The 19,717-nt window shown below is 47.1% G+C and overlaps 2 protein-coding genes and 1 long non-coding RNA gene across 12 annotated transcripts in view; 2 read left to right on the top strand and 1 right to left on the bottom strand.

Moving 5' to 3' along the window:
* LOC102157750 (uncharacterized) overlaps window positions 1-1,134 on the bottom strand; it is a 61,161-nt gene extending 60,027 nt beyond the window's left edge. For all 10 annotated transcript variants that reach the window (XR_014810092.1, XR_014810094.1, XR_014810091.1 and 7 more), the window contains exon 1: window positions 914-1,134. This is a non-coding gene — a long non-coding RNA (uncharacterized LOC102157750). The remainder of the gene's footprint in view (window positions 1-913) is intronic.
* Window positions 1-19,717, top strand: part of MOCS1 (molybdenum cofactor synthesis 1) — a 918,787-nt gene that overhangs the window by 765,735 nt on the left and 133,335 nt on the right. The gene's annotated exons all lie outside the window — the stretch shown is intronic.
* Window positions 743-7,835, top strand: SAYSD1 (SAYSVFN motif domain containing 1). Its single transcript, XM_021098658.2, has 2 exons — window positions 743-1,031; window positions 6,143-7,835. The coding sequence occupies exons 1-2, from the start codon at window positions 825-827 to the stop codon at window positions 6,488-6,490; spliced, it is 555 nt and encodes a 184-aa protein (XP_020954317.2). The 5' UTR covers window positions 743-824; the 3' UTR covers window positions 6,491-7,835.

Here is a 19,717-nt window from a genome sequence, read left to right as displayed (position 1 = left end):
AGCTTTAAAAATCTAATAGTCCCTGACCCCGACTGTGACCTTTTGGGTGAATAGTGATTGGGAGTGGGCGCGAGGGAGCCCTCAGTGTACTAGAAACGTTCTTTATCTGGGTAGCAGTTATATATAGGTATACACATAAGTCCAAACCTATTGACTCTAACACTTAAGGTTTGTGTATTTTAAGCTGCACCCTCAAAAGGTTTTGTTTTGTTTTGCTTTAAGTTTGTGGCCTACCTAGTCATATTAGTGGTAGTTTCCAACGAGGCAGAGCAATGAGAGGTCTGCACAGCCTGCCTGCCAAGTGAGCAGCGAGAAAGCCACCGTCCAAGGAGCTAGGAGTGGCATACCCATCAAAAGGAAAAGGGTAGGCTGTATCCTGCCTTTCTTCTGCCACCGGAACCTCCCACAGATCATGGGCCTCTTCAACAACCTGGGACCACCTTCTCAGTCTGGTGCCTGACTGTTAGAGGATGCCACCCCTGTTAGGGAGCAGATCTCCAAAGTGATGTGGAGTACGGCAGAGCTTAGCTTGGGGCAAGAGAGGGGAACAATGAGACAGTCTTTATGCTTTGGAGTCTTAACGACATAGCCTCAGGAGGCGAACACCGCGTCTACACATTTGGAGGGGGACAACCAGCTGTACCCAAGAGCCTAAGGAACGTCACAAACCTAGCGCACTCTGAGTCCCGGTCCCCCAAGCGCGCACGCGCAGCAGAGAGCCACCGCTACGCAGGCGCACAGCAGCCTAGCGCCGGGAAAAGCGGGGACAGGGGCCTTGCGGGCGGGCGCGCGCTCCCGGGTGCGCGGGAAACCGGGCGCGCGCCATGGAGCAGCGGTTAGCTGAGTTCCGGGCGACCCGGAAAAGAGCAGGGCTGGCGGCCGAACCCAGCACTTCGAGTCAGAGTGCACAAACCTCAGGACAGAAGGCGGAAGCAGCTGCGACTCCAAAGGCAGCCCCAGGCTGGCTCAAACGGTTCTTGGCGTGGAAACCGAGGCCTGCGAGTGCCCAGACCCAGCCCAGCCTCACGCAGGTGAGAGGAAGTTAGCCTCGCCACACCCCCCGCGAACCGGGCTTCAGGGCAGCCGACTTGGCCTCGGGGACAACTTTGGCCGAGGCCCCGCCCCCGACACCACGTGGTGGTACGCAGGCCACGCCCCCCGCTGCTTTCCTGTGGCGCCTTTGCTGGCGGGGCGGGGCTGCGGCACCACGCACCATCTCAGGGGCGTGGCCTCGCGTCTCCAGCCACTCCTATGGCGCTGATAAGTGGCTTTGACATTTTCTTTTCAGCCGGCAACCCACGCCGCTCCGACCCTGCGTGGGAAGCGAGAGTCTAGGGACCTGGAAGAAAGCACCTCTGCCCTTGAGCTATTCATAGCGAGTTGAGTTATCGTTGTGCGCACGGTGGCTTTGGGAAACCTCTCCATAACCGTGTTGAGACACAGCCCTCTGCTAATGGAGGGTAAAAGGTCTAATTGGATACTGATAAAAAGTGGCAGTAATTAAGGCATCATTTGATTTCTCACCTGGGCCACATGCAACCAGTCGCCCAAATAGCCTGCGCTTTAGAAATGGCATTTGAATAGAAAACTTGCCAAAGTGCGGTAACTGTAATTGCCGGTGGTGGCATGTACTTGTCTATTCCAGTTTAACGAGTGTTCAAGGCAAAAACAATTTATAGATTGTATGACAGCCTTTTCACCTTGTGATTCTTTGGTAATCTCTCATTCACATCTCTTTGTATCTTCACTGTTTTCACTCATGAGGGAAGTGGCTAGGTGACTTGCATGTGAAATTGGAGTATCTATGTGGAAATACAGGATAAAACATCAAGGGGAAATCAGCGCTGTGAGGCAGTATGTGGCAAGGCCTTTGTACCTCAAGTGCAATAAGAACTAAAAATGCCTTTTGAAAATTAAAATGTATTGGAGGAGAAGTGCACCTGACTCCTCTTATAATTACTTCTCTCAAGTTCATTCATAGTGTTAAATGATAAATTGCACCACATATGGTTTTAACAATTTATTTTTTTGGTCTTTTTAGGGCCACACCCACAGCACATGCAGGTTCCCAGGCTAGGGATCAAATCGGAGCTGTAGCTGATGGCCTACGACATAGCCACAGCAACACCAGATCTGAATCTCGTCTGTGACCTACACCAAAGCTCATGGCAACGCCGGATCCTTAACCCACTGAGCAAGGGCAGGGATCGAACCTGTGTCCTCACGGATCCTAGTCAGATTCATTTCCGCTGAGCCACGTCAGGAACTCCAGGTTTTAAAAAATTTTTTTTGTAAATCAAGGACAACTCACTGTTACCCAGTTTGGATTAGATATTATTCTCCATGACATGCAAGTTTCCAACTGACTTGCAGAAAGAGAGTGTGCAGCAGGGTTTAATCAATCCATTTCCTTGCATGTAGTTTGCCTCTGGTTGACTTTATTGTTGATTTGAACTCACTGAGCACAATGTCTTAGATTTTAGAATCCTTTTCCTTACTCCTTTTCCTCCCTGCAGTTACAAAACAGTATCTAGCCCACACAATAAGTATTTGACTGTATGTCTCATTTCCGAAGGAATATGAGATCACTGAGTTGGTTCTAGAGAAGCTGAACTTGGAGAAAATTTCCATTATTAAAAGTCCAAAAGCTGATGGCCTGACCAAGAGGATGAGAAGAAATGCTGGATCTCCAGCGCTTCTTATCAATTACTCTGTTTTTTCATAAGGGTCTCTATCTTAAGCTCATTTTCATTGACTCAGTTATCATTCCTAGGTTTGCTCTGGTGTGAAATTCTCATTAAATTGTTTTGTTTCTAATTTACAATCTCTACCTCATAATTTTGGAGGCACACAGCGGCTTGTCGGAGACTTCTTTAGCAAATCTATTTGCAAATCCTTCTTTTTGCTGGCCATTGATAAGGAAGCATCCACTCCTCCTCCCCTCATTCTCAGATTTAGCTCAGGGAAAACCAATCCCCTAAAATACTTCTTTCTGTGACAAGCTTCTACCACATTGGGTCAAAAATGCCTGTAATTTTTTTTTTTTTTAAACCCACCGACCCCCACCTCCCTTGTTTCCCTCCCCAGGCCCCTCCCACACCAGCCCCCAGTGCACCATCTAGCCCCCAAGTCTGTTGCCCACACTCATCCTTCAACTCCTCCCCTCCAAGCCCTGGCTCAGGTGGGCCCACTGCTCAGTTGCTCCCTTCCTTGACATCACCTGACCAAGCACTGCCTTTGCAACACCCCCATAAATCAAAAAGTCAGGTGTGGTGTTTTTTTTTTTTGTCTTTTTAAGGCCCTACCTGCAGCATATGGAGGTTCCCAGGCTGGGGTCAAATTGGAGCTGTATCCGAAGGCCTGTGCCACAGCCACAGCAACACTAGATCCAAGCCACGTCTGCGATCTACACCACAGCTCAGGGCAACGCTGGATTCTTAACCCACTGAGCAAGGCCAGGGATTGAATCTGCGTCCTTATAGGTACTAGTCAAATTTGTTTCCACTGAGCCACGACGGGAACTCCTGGGAGTCAGCTTTTAATTTCTCCCTTACCCTCACCATCATTTGTTCATTCAGTAAAATGCTGCAGTAATGCCTACCGTGTTCCAGTTACTGTCCTATATATGCCAGGAGACAGTGTGATGAAGACAAACCCCTGCTGTCACAGACCTTGCCTCTGAGTCGGGGAGGCAGGGGAAATTAAACAACAGAATGATGAATGCCATAGAAGGGGGAGAAACCAGGGTGCCGTGATACTGGATTGGGGGGTGCAAAGTGCCACTTTAAACTGGGGGGTCAGGGGGGCTCATTGAGGAGGTGACTTCACCATTTTCCTAAGAAGGAGCCACTCTTGCAGAAACCTGGGCCAAGGCCAAGGGCACATGTGGGGACTTTTTGCTGAGGTTTGTAGAAGAGGGAGCTAGCCAGGTAGTGTGAGGGGAAGGGCCTTTCCTCTCAGAGGGAACCACAGGTACAAAGGCCCTGAGGTAGGAGGCAGCTTGGTATTGGAGGAACAGAAGTGCCCTCCTTAAACCGCAGTGATGCTGTGGTGACCATGGATGCTTCCACACACAGCTTTTACAGCAGAGAAAACAAATGGTACTTAAACAAATGCCAAATGAGGCAGAGGCATTTCCCTTACCCCCTTCTCCCTTGTTCATTCCCTTTGCCAGTTAATTTGAGACTCCTACCCTCACCTCATCTCCTTCTGCTCGCTAAGCCTTCCCCTTACCATCCCCAACAAAGGCCTTTGAAAGGGCTTTGGGGGATTTCCATCATGGCACAGCAGAAACGAATCTGACTAGGAATCATGAGGTTTCGGGTTCGATCCCTGGCCTCACTTAGTGGGTTAAGGGTCCGGTGTTGCCATGAGCTGTGGTGCAGGTTGCAGACGTGGCTCGGATCCTGAGTTGCTGTGGCCCTGGTGCAGGCCAGCAGCTGTAGCTCCTATTTGACCTTTAGCCTGGGAACCTCCATATGCCGCAGGTGCAGCCCTAAAAAGCAAAAAAAAAGAGACAGTTGAGTGACAAATAGTTTGGTGCTCAGTAAGCTGGAGAAACAGTTGGAGCTCTGGGAGGTAGAGGTGGGGGCACAGTCCTTGACGGCCCCAGAGGTCAGGGCATACACAGTGCACCAGCTGAGCCCGTCTGGAGGAAGCCAGGGGCTGAGGACTGAGAGGAAGCAGAGGCTGTTCTGGGCCATAGAGGGGCAGTATCTTTGGGTCGCGAGACCAGTTGAACTGAAGTAGAGGGTTCATTTCTAGAGCAGCAGATCGTGGATTGAGTTGTTCAGGAAAATTTTAGACCACTGTTTTCCAGACTGCAAGTCATGACTCATTAGTGGGTGGTGAAAGCCATTTAGAGAATCCGGCTCTCTGTTAAAACGCATTAAAAAATAGAAAATCAAAGCTTCATATGTAAAGACGGTATTTCCTGATGTGTGACTTTTTTCCTATTACTTATATATAAGCTGCACAAAATGTATGTCGTATTGTGGGTCGTTCCCAGAAAACTTTGGAAACTACTGGACTGGAAACCAAGCTTCCTACAGCTCTATGTCTCCCGTTAGTACCCACATGGGCACCTGCCTACTGGCATTTCTGTCTGTTGAGTGAATGCAAGGCCTTGGATGCCGGCCCAAGTTTAAATTTTAACCTGTAGGCAATAAAAATTTGTCCAAGTTTGTGAGCAGGAGGTCGGTGGGTGTTTTAAGAGATTTTAGTAGCTGTACAGATAGGCTTGGGGCGGGGAGAGTCAGGGGGAGTCAGGGGAGAGTTGGGGGGAGTCCCGTTGGGAGATCCTGCCTGCGCCGGGGGACATGCAGGATGGTCTCAGTGATGGAGAGACTATCATGGCGAATTCTTTTCTTTCTTTCTTTTCTCTTTCTTTTCTTTCTTCCTTCCTCCCTCCCTTCCTTCCTCTTTCTTTCTTCCTTCCTTCTTTTTTTTGCTTTTTAGGGCCGCACCTGTGGCATGGGGAAGTTCCCTGGCTAGGGGTCAAATCCAAGCTGCAGCTGCCCACCTACACCACAGCTCACGGCAACACTGGATCCTTAACCCACTGAGCAAGGCCAGGGATCGAACCCGCATTCTCACGGATACTAGTTGGGTCCGGAACCCACGGAGCCATAGTGGGAACTCACAGTGATTTTCGAAGGGATTTTCCTTGCCTCTTTCCGGGGTAGGCCTCATCTTGGATCATGTCACTCAACAGAATGTTAACGCATGGAATCCAGTCAGCGAACATATTGGTTCAGTGTGGGAAGCATGTGTGTGGCTGCTGCATTATTAGTTGAGGGGCGTGTTGTATATGGGCCCCGAATTAGCATCTGTTAGCCGCAGGCTCACCCCGGGTTAAGTCTGTCTCAGAGGCTAAGTCTGTCTCAGAGGTGGATGCCTCTGAAAGGTTGAAAGGTTTTCCTAGGGTCATCCAGTGCTGATCCGTTTTGATTCAGACGGCGCAGGACTTGAGAGAGAGCGCCTTGATCTTTTTTATTTTTTATTTTTATTTTTATTTTTGTAGAGCAGGAAAATAGAAACCCATGAGCCGGAAGTCTTCCCCAGGGAGGAGAGGGCCCCCCCCCCCCCCCCCGCGCTGTCCCATCCCCCATCCGCCTCACTGTGCTCTGTTTGTGTGTCCTAGGGAGCGACTCGGCCGCCGCGGACTCCAGCCCGGACTCCAGCCCAGCCCCCGGCCCCGGCCCCGGCCCCGGGGGACCAGTCCCTCCTGACCAACATCGGCTTCCTGAAGGGGCTCCTCTGGCTGGTCCTGCTGGGCCTGTTCGTGGAACTGGAGTTCGGTCTGGCCTACTTTGTCCTGTCCCTCTTCTACTGGATGTACGTGGGGATGCGAGGCCCAGAGGAGAGGACGGAGGGGGAGAAGAGCGCCTACTCTGTGTTCAACCCCGGCTGCGAGGCCATCCAGGGCACCCTGAGCGCCGAGCAGCTGGAGCGGGAGCTGCATCTCAGACCCATGGAGGCGGCCGGCTAGCCCCGCGCCGCCCTCCCACTCCCGGGGCCCCCGCTTGTGGGTTTGATCGCAGGTGCCCAAGACCGAGGACAGCTTGCGGGCCGCTTCTGTGACCCCACCACTCCACCTGCTTTCCCTGGTGGAAAGAGCTTCTGCCTGGTTTGGGGGAAGCTCCCTGAAAGACACTCACTGTGGGTCTGATGCAATTTATAAAAATTCCACGCTCAAGAAAGGAGATCCATTTGTTTCTTTGAGAGAGGTGATTTTTTTAGAGCACTAGAAGGGCCTCAGGGAGATAACTGCTGAAAATATCCAGCTGTTTGAAGTAATGGTTCCATGCATCAGGACCGTGTATTAAAAGTAAATCTTCTCAAGTCTTTTCATATCATTTATAGCAGTTATTTTCCTTGAAAAGTGTAAGTGGCAAGTTGGGTTTTTTTTCTTTCTTTCTTTCTTTTTTTTCTTTGCTTTGTGGGTAACCTTTCCTTCCTGCCTTAAATCTTGATTTTTTGGTCATTAAATGCTATTGAAACATCTACTTCTCAGAATCATGACCCCAGGAGTTCCCTAGTGGCTCAGTGGGTTAAGGATCCAGCATTGTCACTGCTGTGGCTCAGGTTCAGTCCCTGGCCGGGGCACCTCTGCATGCCGGGGGCTGGCCAAGATAAAAAAGAAAGGGAGGAAGGAAGGAAGAGACAGAGGGGAAAAGAAAGAGGGAAAGAAAGAAAAGGAAGCAGACCCTGATTGCTTATCACCATCTTCCACGCTCCTCAGTTACTCTGGCCCCGCTTAGACAATAATCTAAGTGGCAGGTGTGGAGAGAGATTCCACAGAGTCAATATTGGTAGACTTGATAAGTGGTTATCAGTGATGAATTCAGCAAGCAAAAACTCTTGAGTGTGTACACAAGGGATCTCTGGAAGTGGAATTTCTCGGCTTCTTGGATTGTTTCTTATACTATGGGCTTAGAGCCAGCAGTGCATTTGACTGTGGGCCTCCGGTGAGAAATGATGTAAATTAAAATTGGGCAAAGCAAACCATTAAATACTTTTTTTTTTTTGGTCTTTTTGCCTTTTCTAGGGCCAATCCCCCGGGATACGGAGGTTCCCAGGCTAGGGGTCTAATCAGAGCTGTAGCCGCTGGCCCACCCCACAGCCACAGCAACTCGGGATCCGAGCTACATCTGCTACCTACACCACAGCTCACGGCAACGCTGGATCCTTAACCCACTGAGCAAGGCCAGGGATCGAACCTGAAACCTCATGGTTCCTGGTCAGATTCATTAACCACTGCACCACGACGGGAACTCCAAACCATTAAATACATTTTAAAAAAATAAATTACACTGATTAGTAAGAGAACTCTAGTTTTAAAGCAGTAGTTGTTTTATTTGCTTGTTTGTTTGTTTTTGGCTGCTATGTGTGGCGGCTTGATGTGAGATCTTAGTTCTCAGACCAGGGGTTAAACTGGGACCACAGTAGGGAAAGCACCGAATCCTAACCACTAGACCACTGGGGAACTCCCCTAAAGCAGTAGGTTTTTTTTTCTTCCAAAACTTCAGATTTTAAGAAATTAATGACTCCTCAGTAGGTTTTCTATTTCAGGATTCAGATAATTCCTATTGTAAAAGTAACTTGAATGTTTATGAGATGTTACAAATAACGGAGATCTTTTTTCATTCTTGCCCAATTTGCTTATAGCAAAATCTTAATTTAAACTTAATTTTTATTCATTGAACATCAACTTCCTACAAGGCAAAAATATTTTCTTCAGGTAAAATAATGAAACAAAAAGCAGGCATTTTCCCAGTTCTCGGAGCATAGAGTCTAACTGGGAACAGGGCGGTGGACACAATAAATCGAGCAAGGCCAATCATAGCGCAGGGTAAGTTTTAGTTGCAGAAGGAGTGCAGGAGTTCCATGCATCACACTTGGCAGACAGTTAACCTTGTGGGTTTCAGCCCTTCTGGAAGATTCATCCGATGTGCATTGCTTCTCCCTCTAGCTCCTTGCTGATTGGTAGTTTGTTCCTCAGGATCATCCACTGAGCAGAAGGTCCCTTTAGCTCCCAAAGAAGTCTTTTCTTCCGTGACTCTTGTCTGCACTGGACCTTAGAAAGTATAGGAAACAGATGAGTAGCTAGTAAACACGCACATTTCAACTGTATTTCAGACACATGGGTGGTTCTGTTTCCTGATTTATTTTCTTAAGGCTTTCTCCGTCTCCTTGATATTTTACTTGGGCTTTTCCATTTCATAAAAGCCAAAGACAGAAAAGAATTATCCCTCCATAATCAAAGAGTCACTGTAAAGCCCAGGGCAATAAGCAGTGTTCTAGGAGTGAATTCATTTGTGTTTTAAAAAATGGATAATTGAAATTTTACCTAAAACAAAATGCCTGTAACTCCGAATTTGGAACATTTGCTCCCATTAGTAATCCCAGCAAAGCAGAGACTCCTCTTAAGCAAAGAAGAGGCTCTGTTTATGAGCGGACCTCACTAGCATTCTTTGAGAATGTGGCCGTTTATAACCCGGTGGAACCGGGACTTCTTAGGCCCAGTTCCCATGGGATTTTTGTGAGTGATTCGTCACCTGTCCTTGCACACCTCTTCCCAAGGTTTTCATGAAATGGCAGCATTAACTTCTAGGAAAAGTGGGCCGTGCACCAATTAAATGCCCGGCAGGGAAGAGAAGAAAGGACAGTATGTATTTGCTGTTCTTATCAGCCCATTAAACTTTAGGTGCAGCCTTGATTTCTGAATTTAGAAAGGCCCATTGATCTCAGAATTTCCATTCAGGGCCTGACCATTAGCCCAGCAAGCAGCTTCCATTAAACACTGCTTCAGTCATCAGGGAACTTGAAATCCCAGGGCTGCATTCCGTCCTTTGATAGCTGTGTGCACAGATGAGGTCGTCTCTGTCTGAACCTTACAAGTAAATTGGCTTTTGCTTTTATTCACATTATCCCATCTTGCCTATTCACAGGGACTGTCAAATGAGCCTCTGTTTGTAGGGATGGAAGAGACCCCAAAGTGCCATCAAATGCATCCCTCCCTCCCCACCTTGGGCAGGGCCACACCTACTCCTGCCTAAAAATTTTCTTCCCCTTGTGATCCCTAAAGAAGAATCCAGGTACGAGATTCAGGCAGTCCTTAGCAAGTTATAGCTCTGGACCAATCACTTTCAAGCCAGCATCAACCAGTTCTGTGGGTTCCAGGTGTGGGTGAGGGTGAAAGGCCCAGGGACATTTCTCAAATGCTCTGGTGTTTGGCCAATGATGATGTAGGCGTATGTATTCTATGCTGTTAGAATTGTGCTTTGAGTCTACAAGGCTTTGACATTTGCCTTTTGACTGATCTGTGGCTCACAACCTCTGTGCTAAAAAAAAAAAAAATTAGGAAGTTGCACAATTGGCAGAACCACTCATCCTCAGTTGGGCAAAGTAAAATCCTGGAGTTCCTGCTGTGGCTCAGTGAAAATGAATCCAATTGGTATCCATGAGAATGCTGTTCGATTCCTGGCCTTGCCCAGTGGGTCAGGAATCTGGCATTGCTGTGGCTGTGAAATAGGCCAGCAGCTGTGGCTCCAATTTGACCCCTAGCCTAGGAATTTCCATAGCCTTGGGGGTGGCCTTAAAAAGCAAAAAAATAAATAAATAAATAAATAAATAAAAGAAAAGAAAACAGAAAAAAAAGAAAGTGAAATCCTAACTAGGTGTTTTTGTTTCCTACCACTCACAGTATTAACCTATTTGCCAGAAAATATTTGGAGGCGACCTGAGCCTGGCGCTGCTGGAACACAGAAATGAGGTGGTGCCCGCCACCTTCAGAGCCAGGATTCAGGGTGGGGCTGGGGGTGCCGTGGAACATCTTGCCACCAGGGGGTAGCATAGAGCTGCCACTCTAAGTCGTGGGTCTCTTTGCATCACACTTAATAATTTATGTAGCATAGAAAACCCACTGGGATGTTTATCTGAACTACTTGTGCTACTTTTTCAGGCGTTCTTTTTACATTAGGATATAGAGGAAAGGGCTCATCAGAGGTCCTGGGAAAGGCACAGAAAGCTACCAGAATGATTTATACACATATTTTTAAATAAAACAACCCCTCTCTGGACTTAGCAGGCAGCACTACGGTTGAGGCAGTCAGCACTGCGCTTGTCCATATATGAGTTTTGTAGGAGGAAAAAAGACGAGGGACTTATACAGATGGCAGAGAAACTTGATCCCTAAGCCAAAGGAAGTAAAATTTGAACTGTATACTCTGGTTTCTGTCATACATACTTTTATTTCCCAGCATCGGGGAAAGACATGGAAGTCACTCTCAAAATGCTAGAGAGAAGAAAAGTGAGTGCACAGAGAGCCACATTCTAAGGCGAATAACAAGACACAAGTTTATGAAGATACAAGCAGTATGTGTGTGTGTCCACGTCTGTACTGGGGAATAGTCCTCAGAAGGATAGATCACTTTCCAATCTGACTTCCATGCTATGTAGGACTGTCAGTTTTCTATGAAAAAACTCTTTGGAAAAAGTGGTCTATGGACTGCCTGCTTGGGAATCTCCTGTGGTAACGTTAAAATGCAGGTTCGAGGACCCCACCCAGACCTGTGACTCAAAATGACTCTGGGTAGGACCCTGGGAATTTACATCTTAACAGCCCCCCTGCAGTAATCTTCGGCTCCCTCAAGATCAAGAGCCAATGATATAAATCATAAATGTTAAAAGAGGAAGAAAACAGCGATTATTAGAACCAAGCAAAGACAGAGGGGTGTGTATTTTGAAAGGGAGCAGCAAGGATGCCATTTTTCACGCTGTTCATTGGAAACCAAAGCTAGAGAAAAAGAAACACATATGTGGCTTTTCAAGGATGAGGGCTTAACTCCAAAGACTATAATAATGAAAGATGCTTTATTTTTGAAGTTTTAAGAACAACTACAAAAAGAAGCAAAGAAGCCCATGTTCATTTTGAAAATTTGGAAATAATATTTTAAAAACTGCTTTATGTTTGTATCAATATGCATGTATTCCAGAATTCAAGAGGTCAGTTGGATATACAGTGAGAAGCTCTCCCTCCCACTGTCAAGTTTTTTTCTTTCTTAAGCCCACGCATGGTAGCATATGATTCTGCCCTTTGCTTTCCTTTTTAGGAGATTGGGTTTTGTTTACTTTTATTTGTTGAAGTTTTTACGTAAAAAAATGACATGGTCCAAGTTCTTTTTTTTCCCCCCATGTCCGCACCTGCAGCATATGGAAGTTCAGGCTAGGGGTTGAATAGGATCTGTAGCTGCTGGCCTACACCACTGCTTGCAGCAGTGCTGGACCCTTAACCCACTGAGTGAGGCCAGGGCTCCATACCGCATCCTCAGAGAGATTATGTGGGGCCCTTAACCCACTGAGCCACAGAGGGAACTCCCAATTTCCATTAAAAGGTCACCGAACGGTCATGTGGAGAGGAGCACCTCTGTATCATTCATTCCTATTAAGATGGGGTCACCTGCTTCTTTGTTTGCATTTGCCACATGTGCTTCTGTCCATACTTTGACTTTCAGCCCAAGATTTTGTTTGTTTGTTTACAGCAGCACCAGGGACATATGGAAGGTCCTGGGTGACAGGTTGAATTGGGGCTGCAGCTGCTGGCCTACACCACAGCCACAGCAATGCTGGATCTGAGCTGTATCAGAAACCTACGCCACAGCTTGTAGCAACACCAGACCCTTAGCCCACTGAGCAAGTCCAGGGATTGAACCCACATCCTTATAGACAGTATGTCAGGTTCTTAACCTGCTGAGCCACAATGGGGTTTTAATTTTTAATAGATGTGTTGTTTGCATGTAGAGAATAATTGGGTTTTGCTTTATCATCTATTATGAGAATATTTATTTGTTTATTTATTTATTTATTTATTTATTTTGTCTTTTTGCCTTTTCTAGGGCTGCTCCCGTGGCATATGGAGGTTCCAAGGCTAGGGGTCCAATCGGAGCTGTAGCCACCAGCTGCTGGCCTACAGAGCACAGCAACGTGGGATCTGAGCCACGTCTGCGACCTACCCCACAGTTCACGGCAACGCCAGATCCTTAACCCACTTAGAGAGGCCAGGGATCAAACCCACAACCTCATGGTTCCTAGTCGGATTCGTTTCCGCTGCATCACAACGGGAACTCCTATTTATGGAAATCTTATTTATCTCCTCACATGTTATGTTGTGCTTTCTGTTTATATTGCTTCTTTTACCATATGATTTCTCTATTTTGTTTTGTTCCATTTTATGTGTGTGTTTCTTTTGAAAATTTGAGGTTAAATTTCTGTTCCAGAGTTAAATACTTAGTCCTTCATATATTCAGGTAGCATGTATTAATATCCTGTAAAAGTTGAATGTAATATGTTTATATTTCCACTTCTTCCCTCTCCTTTTCATCCCTCAATACTCAATTCTACTGACCTGTTGGTTAATGAATTGATTTTACATCCTTAAATGTAATGATAACCTATTAATTCGTTTGCTAGCCTGAAAGGATGTCTTTTTACCTGTGGTTAGGAAAGATGAGGAAATGATCACACCTACACCGCCTAACCTTCCTAAACCTTTTCTTTTCTTTCATCAGTTTCTGCATTTCCTTTTGTCTTCGTCCTACCTATAGTTAACTTTTTTCTCTTAATGATAAACTCTGAATATATTCTCATGTTGTTCCTCTACAGCATTGGTTTTGACAGTAGCGTAGTATTTCTGTATGGGTAAGTGTACCAGCATTCGTTTAGCCAGTGCCCTAGTGTCGAACGCTTACGTTGTGTTCATTTTTTACTAGGATGGCTAGTATAAACCAGGCTCACCTCTCTGAAATTTAAAACTCTGTGTTTCTAGCTCTCAGAAAAGAGTCATTAGAAGCCACTGCCTATCAGGACAGTGGTCTCAGGCTTTAGTGACCCTTCAAGTCTCCCGGGGATCTGATTAAATCTGATTGAATGCATTTGGAGTTTGTAGGTCTGGGCCAGAGCCTGAGCTTCTGCATTTCCAACAAGCTTCCAGGGGATGCTGAGGCTGTGGTCCTCAGACCACACTTGGAGTAGCGAGGTCTCTGAATACAGTTTGTATCTGTGGAATTTTGCTTGAATGAAAAAAAGTGCTAGAAAATGCACTCCATAGCCGATTCTCACTGTGTCTTGTCACATACTCTAAAGTATTGGTTTATGTCAAAGTAATTGGGTGTTTTTATTGATTTCTAACATACTGAAAAATTATGCTCTGTTCTTAATGTAAATGATTTTTTTTTATACGACTGATTATAAGAAGTCTTTTCATCTCTAAAGTGTATTTTTCCAAAGGATGCTGTTGGGAGGACACTGATTTAGAGTAACAAGAGTGAGATGTCTTTATTTGGGTGTGTGTCTCCTACCTTTGGTTCTCTACTCTCTGCTTCCCGTAGCAGGATTTGGAAGATGGGGGGTGGGGGGGGAGTGGTGATGGTGGAAAAAACAGAAGAAAGAACGATGAAAGACCTTAAGGGTAGTTTTACTGTAAAATGTCATCTAATAGTTGGATCCATCTAATTGATGGATCCATCTAATTGTTGGATACCATCTAATTGTTGGGTTCAATGAAAATGTAAATTCAATTTTTCCTAGGAATTTTGAAAGTTCTTAAACTTTCTGGAGGGCAAAATAGATGGTAGTAAAATACCTGTCTCTTTAATCCAGAAATGTAGATAAATGGTTATAGATTGTTGAAGATGGGACCTAAAAGGCAAAGTAACCATGACCTTTCTGTTGTAGCTATTAAATTTGAGTGGTTATGTTCCCAAGTCCTGAACTGTGTTTCTAATTGCCCCTCGGGTCACTGGAACTGAAAGGTTTCTGTAAACCTTTATTATTTCAAGTCCTTGTTCTTTCACTGCAGAGATTCGGCAAGTTAAAAAAAAAAAAAAATGGCTGGGAGTGCCTGTTGTGGCGCAGCGGAAACGAATCCGACTAGGAACCATGAGGTTGTGGGTTTGATCCCCGGCCTGGCTCAGTGGGTTGAGGATCCAGTGTTGCCATGAGCTGTGGTGTAGGTCGCAGACACTGCTTGGATCTGGCGTTGCTGTGGCTCTGGCGTAGGCCGGCGGCTGCAGCTCTGATTAGACCCCTGGCCTGGGAACCTCCATATGCCTCAGGTGTGACCCTAAAAAGACAAAAGACAAAAAAAAAAAAAAAAAAAGGCTGGCCAATCCCCTCCAGGTGTTACCAGCCTGCTTCAGCCACAAGGAGCTTCCTGTCTCTTGGCATGGGGACTGCTTGGTGTTTATAATTCTCTGCTATTGATTTTATTTGTGGAGGTTGTAACACTGATAAATTCTGAGGTCTATTGGTCCCACATAACGAAGAGCCACAATAATTCATTCTAACACCCTTGCCCTGTATCAGTAGGGAAAAAAAATTTTTTTATTGGGTTTGCTCCAGGCTGTGGGTCTTTGTCTTGTTTTGAAATCATTATGTTAGTTAAAATGAGCCTGGGTACCAAAGAAAATAATCTATCACAGTTTGGGATTAGAGAACTCCCCGGGGGGAGGAGCTCAGATTAATAACACTGACGAGAGAGACGGGCTCCCAACTTGGCTCGCTTGTAATTCTCATCCTTTTTTCTCCCTCCGCAGTTTCCTCCTTCCTTTTACTACAGCTGTTTTCCACAGTACAGCAGCCTGCTGCTTTTCCTTATTTACTTTTCGCACGTTCTGGCCTCTTTGTCTTTTCTTTCCCACCTCTCCTTCCCACTCAATTTCTACTCCTTCCTTGTCCCGACATGGAATCTCTTTTCCCATCTTTTCGAAAATTTGGGCTTTATTTGTTATCTATTCCAGTTTGTACTGCTGGGATTTTTTTCCCCCACTCTTTCCGGTAAGGGAGACCTGTTTTCAGTATTTCGTGTGTGTGTGTGTGTGTGTGTGTGTGTGTGTGTGTGTGTAAGAGAAAGAGAGAAGTGGGGGGGAGAAAGGAGGGTGGAGAGAGATGGAAAGATACTGAACCACACGTGTTCGTGGCACCGGCTTTGGAGAGAACAGTGCCAGATGATTTGGGGCTGGGGAGAGAGTCCCATCCCTTGGGAATGTTGACACACATGGCAGATGAGTGAGAGCCTCGTGAATTCCGCATGGGGCCCAGTTGTCCCACCGGTGGGGCATCAGTCACTGGAACGTGGCTTTATGTTGCATGTGAACGTGGGTGAACCTGGCGGCCAGGAATTCTCATGACTGCCTCCATGCCTGGCCCTCAGCAGAGCAGGCAGCTCCCCTTTCTTCGGGCTGGAGCTCAGCCCTGCTAAACCACCCGGCACCCGTGCTCCTGAGGCTGCATCTCTATGCCCCCTGTGTCGCCAAACACAGCGGTTATTGTTGGTTTGGGCAGGTGTTTTCCTGGGGGTGGGGAAGAGGGGAAAAGAACCCTCCTGGCTCCATCCTGCTCCTGCTGGGGGACAGGGTGAGGATGGAGGAAGGTGAGGCGATCGACAGGGGGGTGAATGAAGTCAAAGGCGGGATTGGTACCAACAAACCGAGATGCAGATGTACTGTCTGTACATGTCAGGAACTGGCAGTGTTTGTAGTTTGCTCTCAGAGTAAGAATTATGGTTATTACGTCGGAAAGGGACAATTGCCACAACTTGTCTAAAAAAGAGGTGTGTCTAAAGAGCCATCCAGACAAACGCGCTGATCTTCAAACTGAAATGGTGGCGGGATTAGGGAGAATCCACAACTCTCTGCTCTTCGATGGGAGGCAGCTGCAAATCCAGAGAGTGAGCAGATTAAATTAAATTGGAGAAAAGTTCATTTTTTTTCTGAGGATGAATCTCTAAACAGCAACCCCATTCAAATTATGTGGCTGCTTTGCAAACAAGGCTTGTGCTTTTATGGCATTTTTAAAAAAATAGATTTAATGGACTGAGTTCATTTAGACAGGAGATCAAATGAATGAGTGGAATTAGAATACACATCCATTTGGCTGCCAGTCATTGTGTAGAGCCACTTCGACCACCCAACTTCTCTAATTAAATGACATTGCAGCCCCTGCACAAAGGCTGCAGTGCATAAATGAGTGCTCGGTAAGCGCTTTGAAGATGGAAATCACGATATGAGTAATGAACAAGGATTTTGCCCCCCCTTGGGCTGGAAATGGCATCTTTTGTGTTTTCCCACTGCACCAAGAGTCACCTGGGTCGACGCTGCAGAAAACCTCCTCCCCCTCAAGGAAGAGCGGGAGACACAGCAACGACAGGCTTTTATTTGACTTACAAGGCAAATTAGGAAAGAGCCTGAATCTATTCACATCTGTACAAGGGAATTATACGCCAGACACATTGGCACCTATAGACGCAGGTCCTATTTTACAGGGATTTATACATTAAGAAAGTGCATGAAGAGGATCTTGTTTAAACATTCATGAAGCACAAACATCCCCCGACAGCTCGGAGGAGAGAAGCCCAGCTTTGTGCCTCCTGAGAGCTTGGCTCACCTCTCTCTTGGTGCATCGAAACCCTGCATCAACCCCCCTCCAAAACGAATGTTGAGGTTTATCTGCTCCGAGGAGGTGATTTTTTTTTGGGGGGGGGTGCTCAGAAGAACTACAGATTTGGAAGTAAAGCATGAACGGTTTGGCCAGATGCAGTCACTGTCTGTCTGTCTGCTGCGAGTCATGCCCCTTCCTGACCACCCCCAGCTGGCTCCCCTGTAGAGAAGCCTAGCCCCTAACTTGTCCCAAACTTTGCTGGGAGCTCCGAAACATTCGCCACCTCCAGACAGTCCCATTGATACCCGTTTTTCCTCTCCTGGATTGCTTTGACACAGAGCTCATTAGTCCTCCTAGATTGTCCGGGTGGACTGATCACTGACGGTTTTGACAGGCCCCCTCAAAAGGGTTGCAGAACCCCGATGTAGGTCAGGATCCAAGCCGCTGGCCGCCACGCTCCTCACTGCGCCAGAGTGTGGGATGCGCTGCATCTCCTCCAGCCTGGCAGCGCCTCACTCTCAGCTGCACCCCTAAATTGGTCACGGCTGAGAGAACTGCATTTCCAGCACAGCTAGCAGGGTCACCTCTTATGGAGGCAGTGAGGGGGGAGGCGTGTGGGGAAAGTCTTTGCAGCCGTGGGAGGTGTGAGAAGGTTGGATACATCAGGGGGAAAGGGCACCTCAACTGGATGAGATCCTGAAAACCTGGCTGACCTCACAGAAGGGGAAGAGGGAAAACTCTTCTCCAGCAGATTCAGATAAAGGCCAAGTCCAAAAGACTCTGTGGAGTTACTTGGAAAACAATTAGGCTTATCAGCTTCCTGCCAATATGGATCCACAGACAGAGCAGAAGTAATTATAGAGACCAGGACACACTGTGGTGTTAAGCTTTGAAATTATACTGCTTAACTTCCTGCTATGGCCCTCGGCGTGGGGCCAGAGAGCTGGTCTGAGCCAGCCGGTCACTCTATCGGGCCTGGTGATGTTGTTTGCAGAAGTTTCTCATGATGGCTCTTTTTTTTGCCCCCAAGGAAACTTGCTGAAGCCATGAAAAGGGGGGGGGGGAGAGTTAGTGCTACTTTGGTTTCTGTTGAATATGTAGCATGTCATTCACATAGCTGTCTCAGGCCGAGTAAGCTGACATCTTTTATTTCATATTTGCGGGTTTTTATAGAGTTTGGCTCCTTGTCGGAGCCCAAGGCGGGGTCAGCACTGTAGATTAGAATCAATTCAGTGGAGGGAAGATAAACCTTTGGAGTATATTTTGCCTTCCCCGAGCACGTCGCAGGCATTAGCAATAATGGGAGCCCTGTCTGCGCATGGAGAGGAAGCATCTGTGGCTCGGGCTCCCACTCGTCCTCGCCCTGGGCTGCGTGGCCCCCTGACCTTCACAGTGGGTGAGATGATTCCATATTTATCATCTCCTCACTTCATACTGCCACGCACAGGACAAACACACACACAAACACACACGCGCACAGGGTGTTCTTTCTCAGTGGAAGAAAAAGGAGGAAATTGGGGACAGGAGCTGCTGAAACAAAGCCCACACCAATGAGGCGACCTAGCCTTCTGGGGTGTGGACGTGAACCGACTCTGTTTGCCCTCAGTGGCAGCTGTGGTATCTCTGCGAGGCAGCTGCCCGGGTGGCTAGGCTTCTCCAACTTCAGGGAGTACTAGAGAGCAAAGGGAAGGGTCAGGTTTCAAGGTTCAAGTTCCCTTCGTCCCCTCTGTGTGGTTATCAGCACAGCTTCTCAAACAAGCACAGACGCCTCAGAAAAGCATTAAGCCCACCCACTAAAACAGCCACTGGCTTTGCTATCCGAAATGGTTCCCTTGCTGTTTCTACGTGCATGTGTGCTCTGAGGCATTTCATTTCTTAACTTTAAGACCAGGATGAATGAGATACCACAGCAGAGACAGTAAAATACACCCTCCCCTCCTCTCGGCGTATAAATCACCAAGGAGATGGCACCCGCACCATCTGACACGTCTGTTTTTGCTGCTGTGTTTTCTCTTTAACAGAAACTCCAGATAACACTGCCAACTTTTGCTTAGAGTATCCTGAATGGCCATTTATATTTTTCACCCATCCTTTCCAGAGGCTTCACTGGACTGGGAGGCGGGAGTTGGCCTGGGTCCTAGACTAGCTCAGCCACCATGGAGCACTGTGACCTTGGGGCATTCATCTCTGCAAGCTTCCCCCCTCAATTCTCTAGATCAGGCAAAGAGATCGCCAAGGTCTCTCCTTGCACTGCATCTCCAAATTGCACTGGGGCCTTCGCTAACCACGCCTGCAATCTACAAAGCTGTTTTAAAGGGAAGGCAACTTCGCAGTGTACATGGTTTCTTTCAGTTCTGTGATTTAGCTGCTCCGGAGATTCAAATGAAAAGATGAGTCGACGTGATTTAAGCCCTGCCCCAGTTCAGGGGGAGCTGGCCAGCGTGCTGAACTCAGCCTCTATTCATAACAGTCATCAGACTCCGCTGCACAGCTCTCACACACAGCACCTAACCCTGCAGGTCCGCGACAGTACCCCCAGGACAGAGGCGAGCAAGAGCCTTCTCTGAAAGCGCCAGACTTACGGCATCAGGCCTGTAAACAGCTAGTGGAATTTTGGAGTACATTGCATTCAATAGTTCCCAGGTCTGTTAGAGCTATGTTTAGTTTAGGAAAGTTTGAGAATAGCTTTGGAGGGAGTGCACTGCCACTCAAATGAATATTAATAGTGCAGATCTTGGAGCAAAGAAAATATTTCTTCAATTCAGCATCTGGTATGTGT

Source organism: Sus scrofa, chromosome 7 (genome assembly GCF_054392235.1).
Source record: "Sus scrofa isolate SSC_HxYL_T2T_F1_AM1 chromosome 7, Sscrofa_HxYL_maternal_Yorkshire_Landrace_v2.0, whole genome shotgun sequence".
In the NCBI taxonomy this organism is placed as follows: Eukaryota; Metazoa; Chordata; class Mammalia; order Artiodactyla; family Suidae; genus Sus; species Sus scrofa.
Note: the sequence above shows the minus strand (reverse complement) of the source record. Positions and strands in the feature narration are given on the sequence as shown.

Excerpts from the sequence above, each read along its gene's own strand:
- SAYSD1 (XM_021098658.2), top strand. The coding sequence starts at position 825 with ATGGAGCAGCGGTTAGCTGAGTTCCGGGCGACCCGGAAAAGAGCAGGG. Across the intron at positions 1,032-6,142 it reads CCCAGCCCAGCCTCACGCAG|GGAGCGACTCGGCCGCCGCG; the intron begins GTGAGAGGAAGT and ends TGTGTGTCCTAG.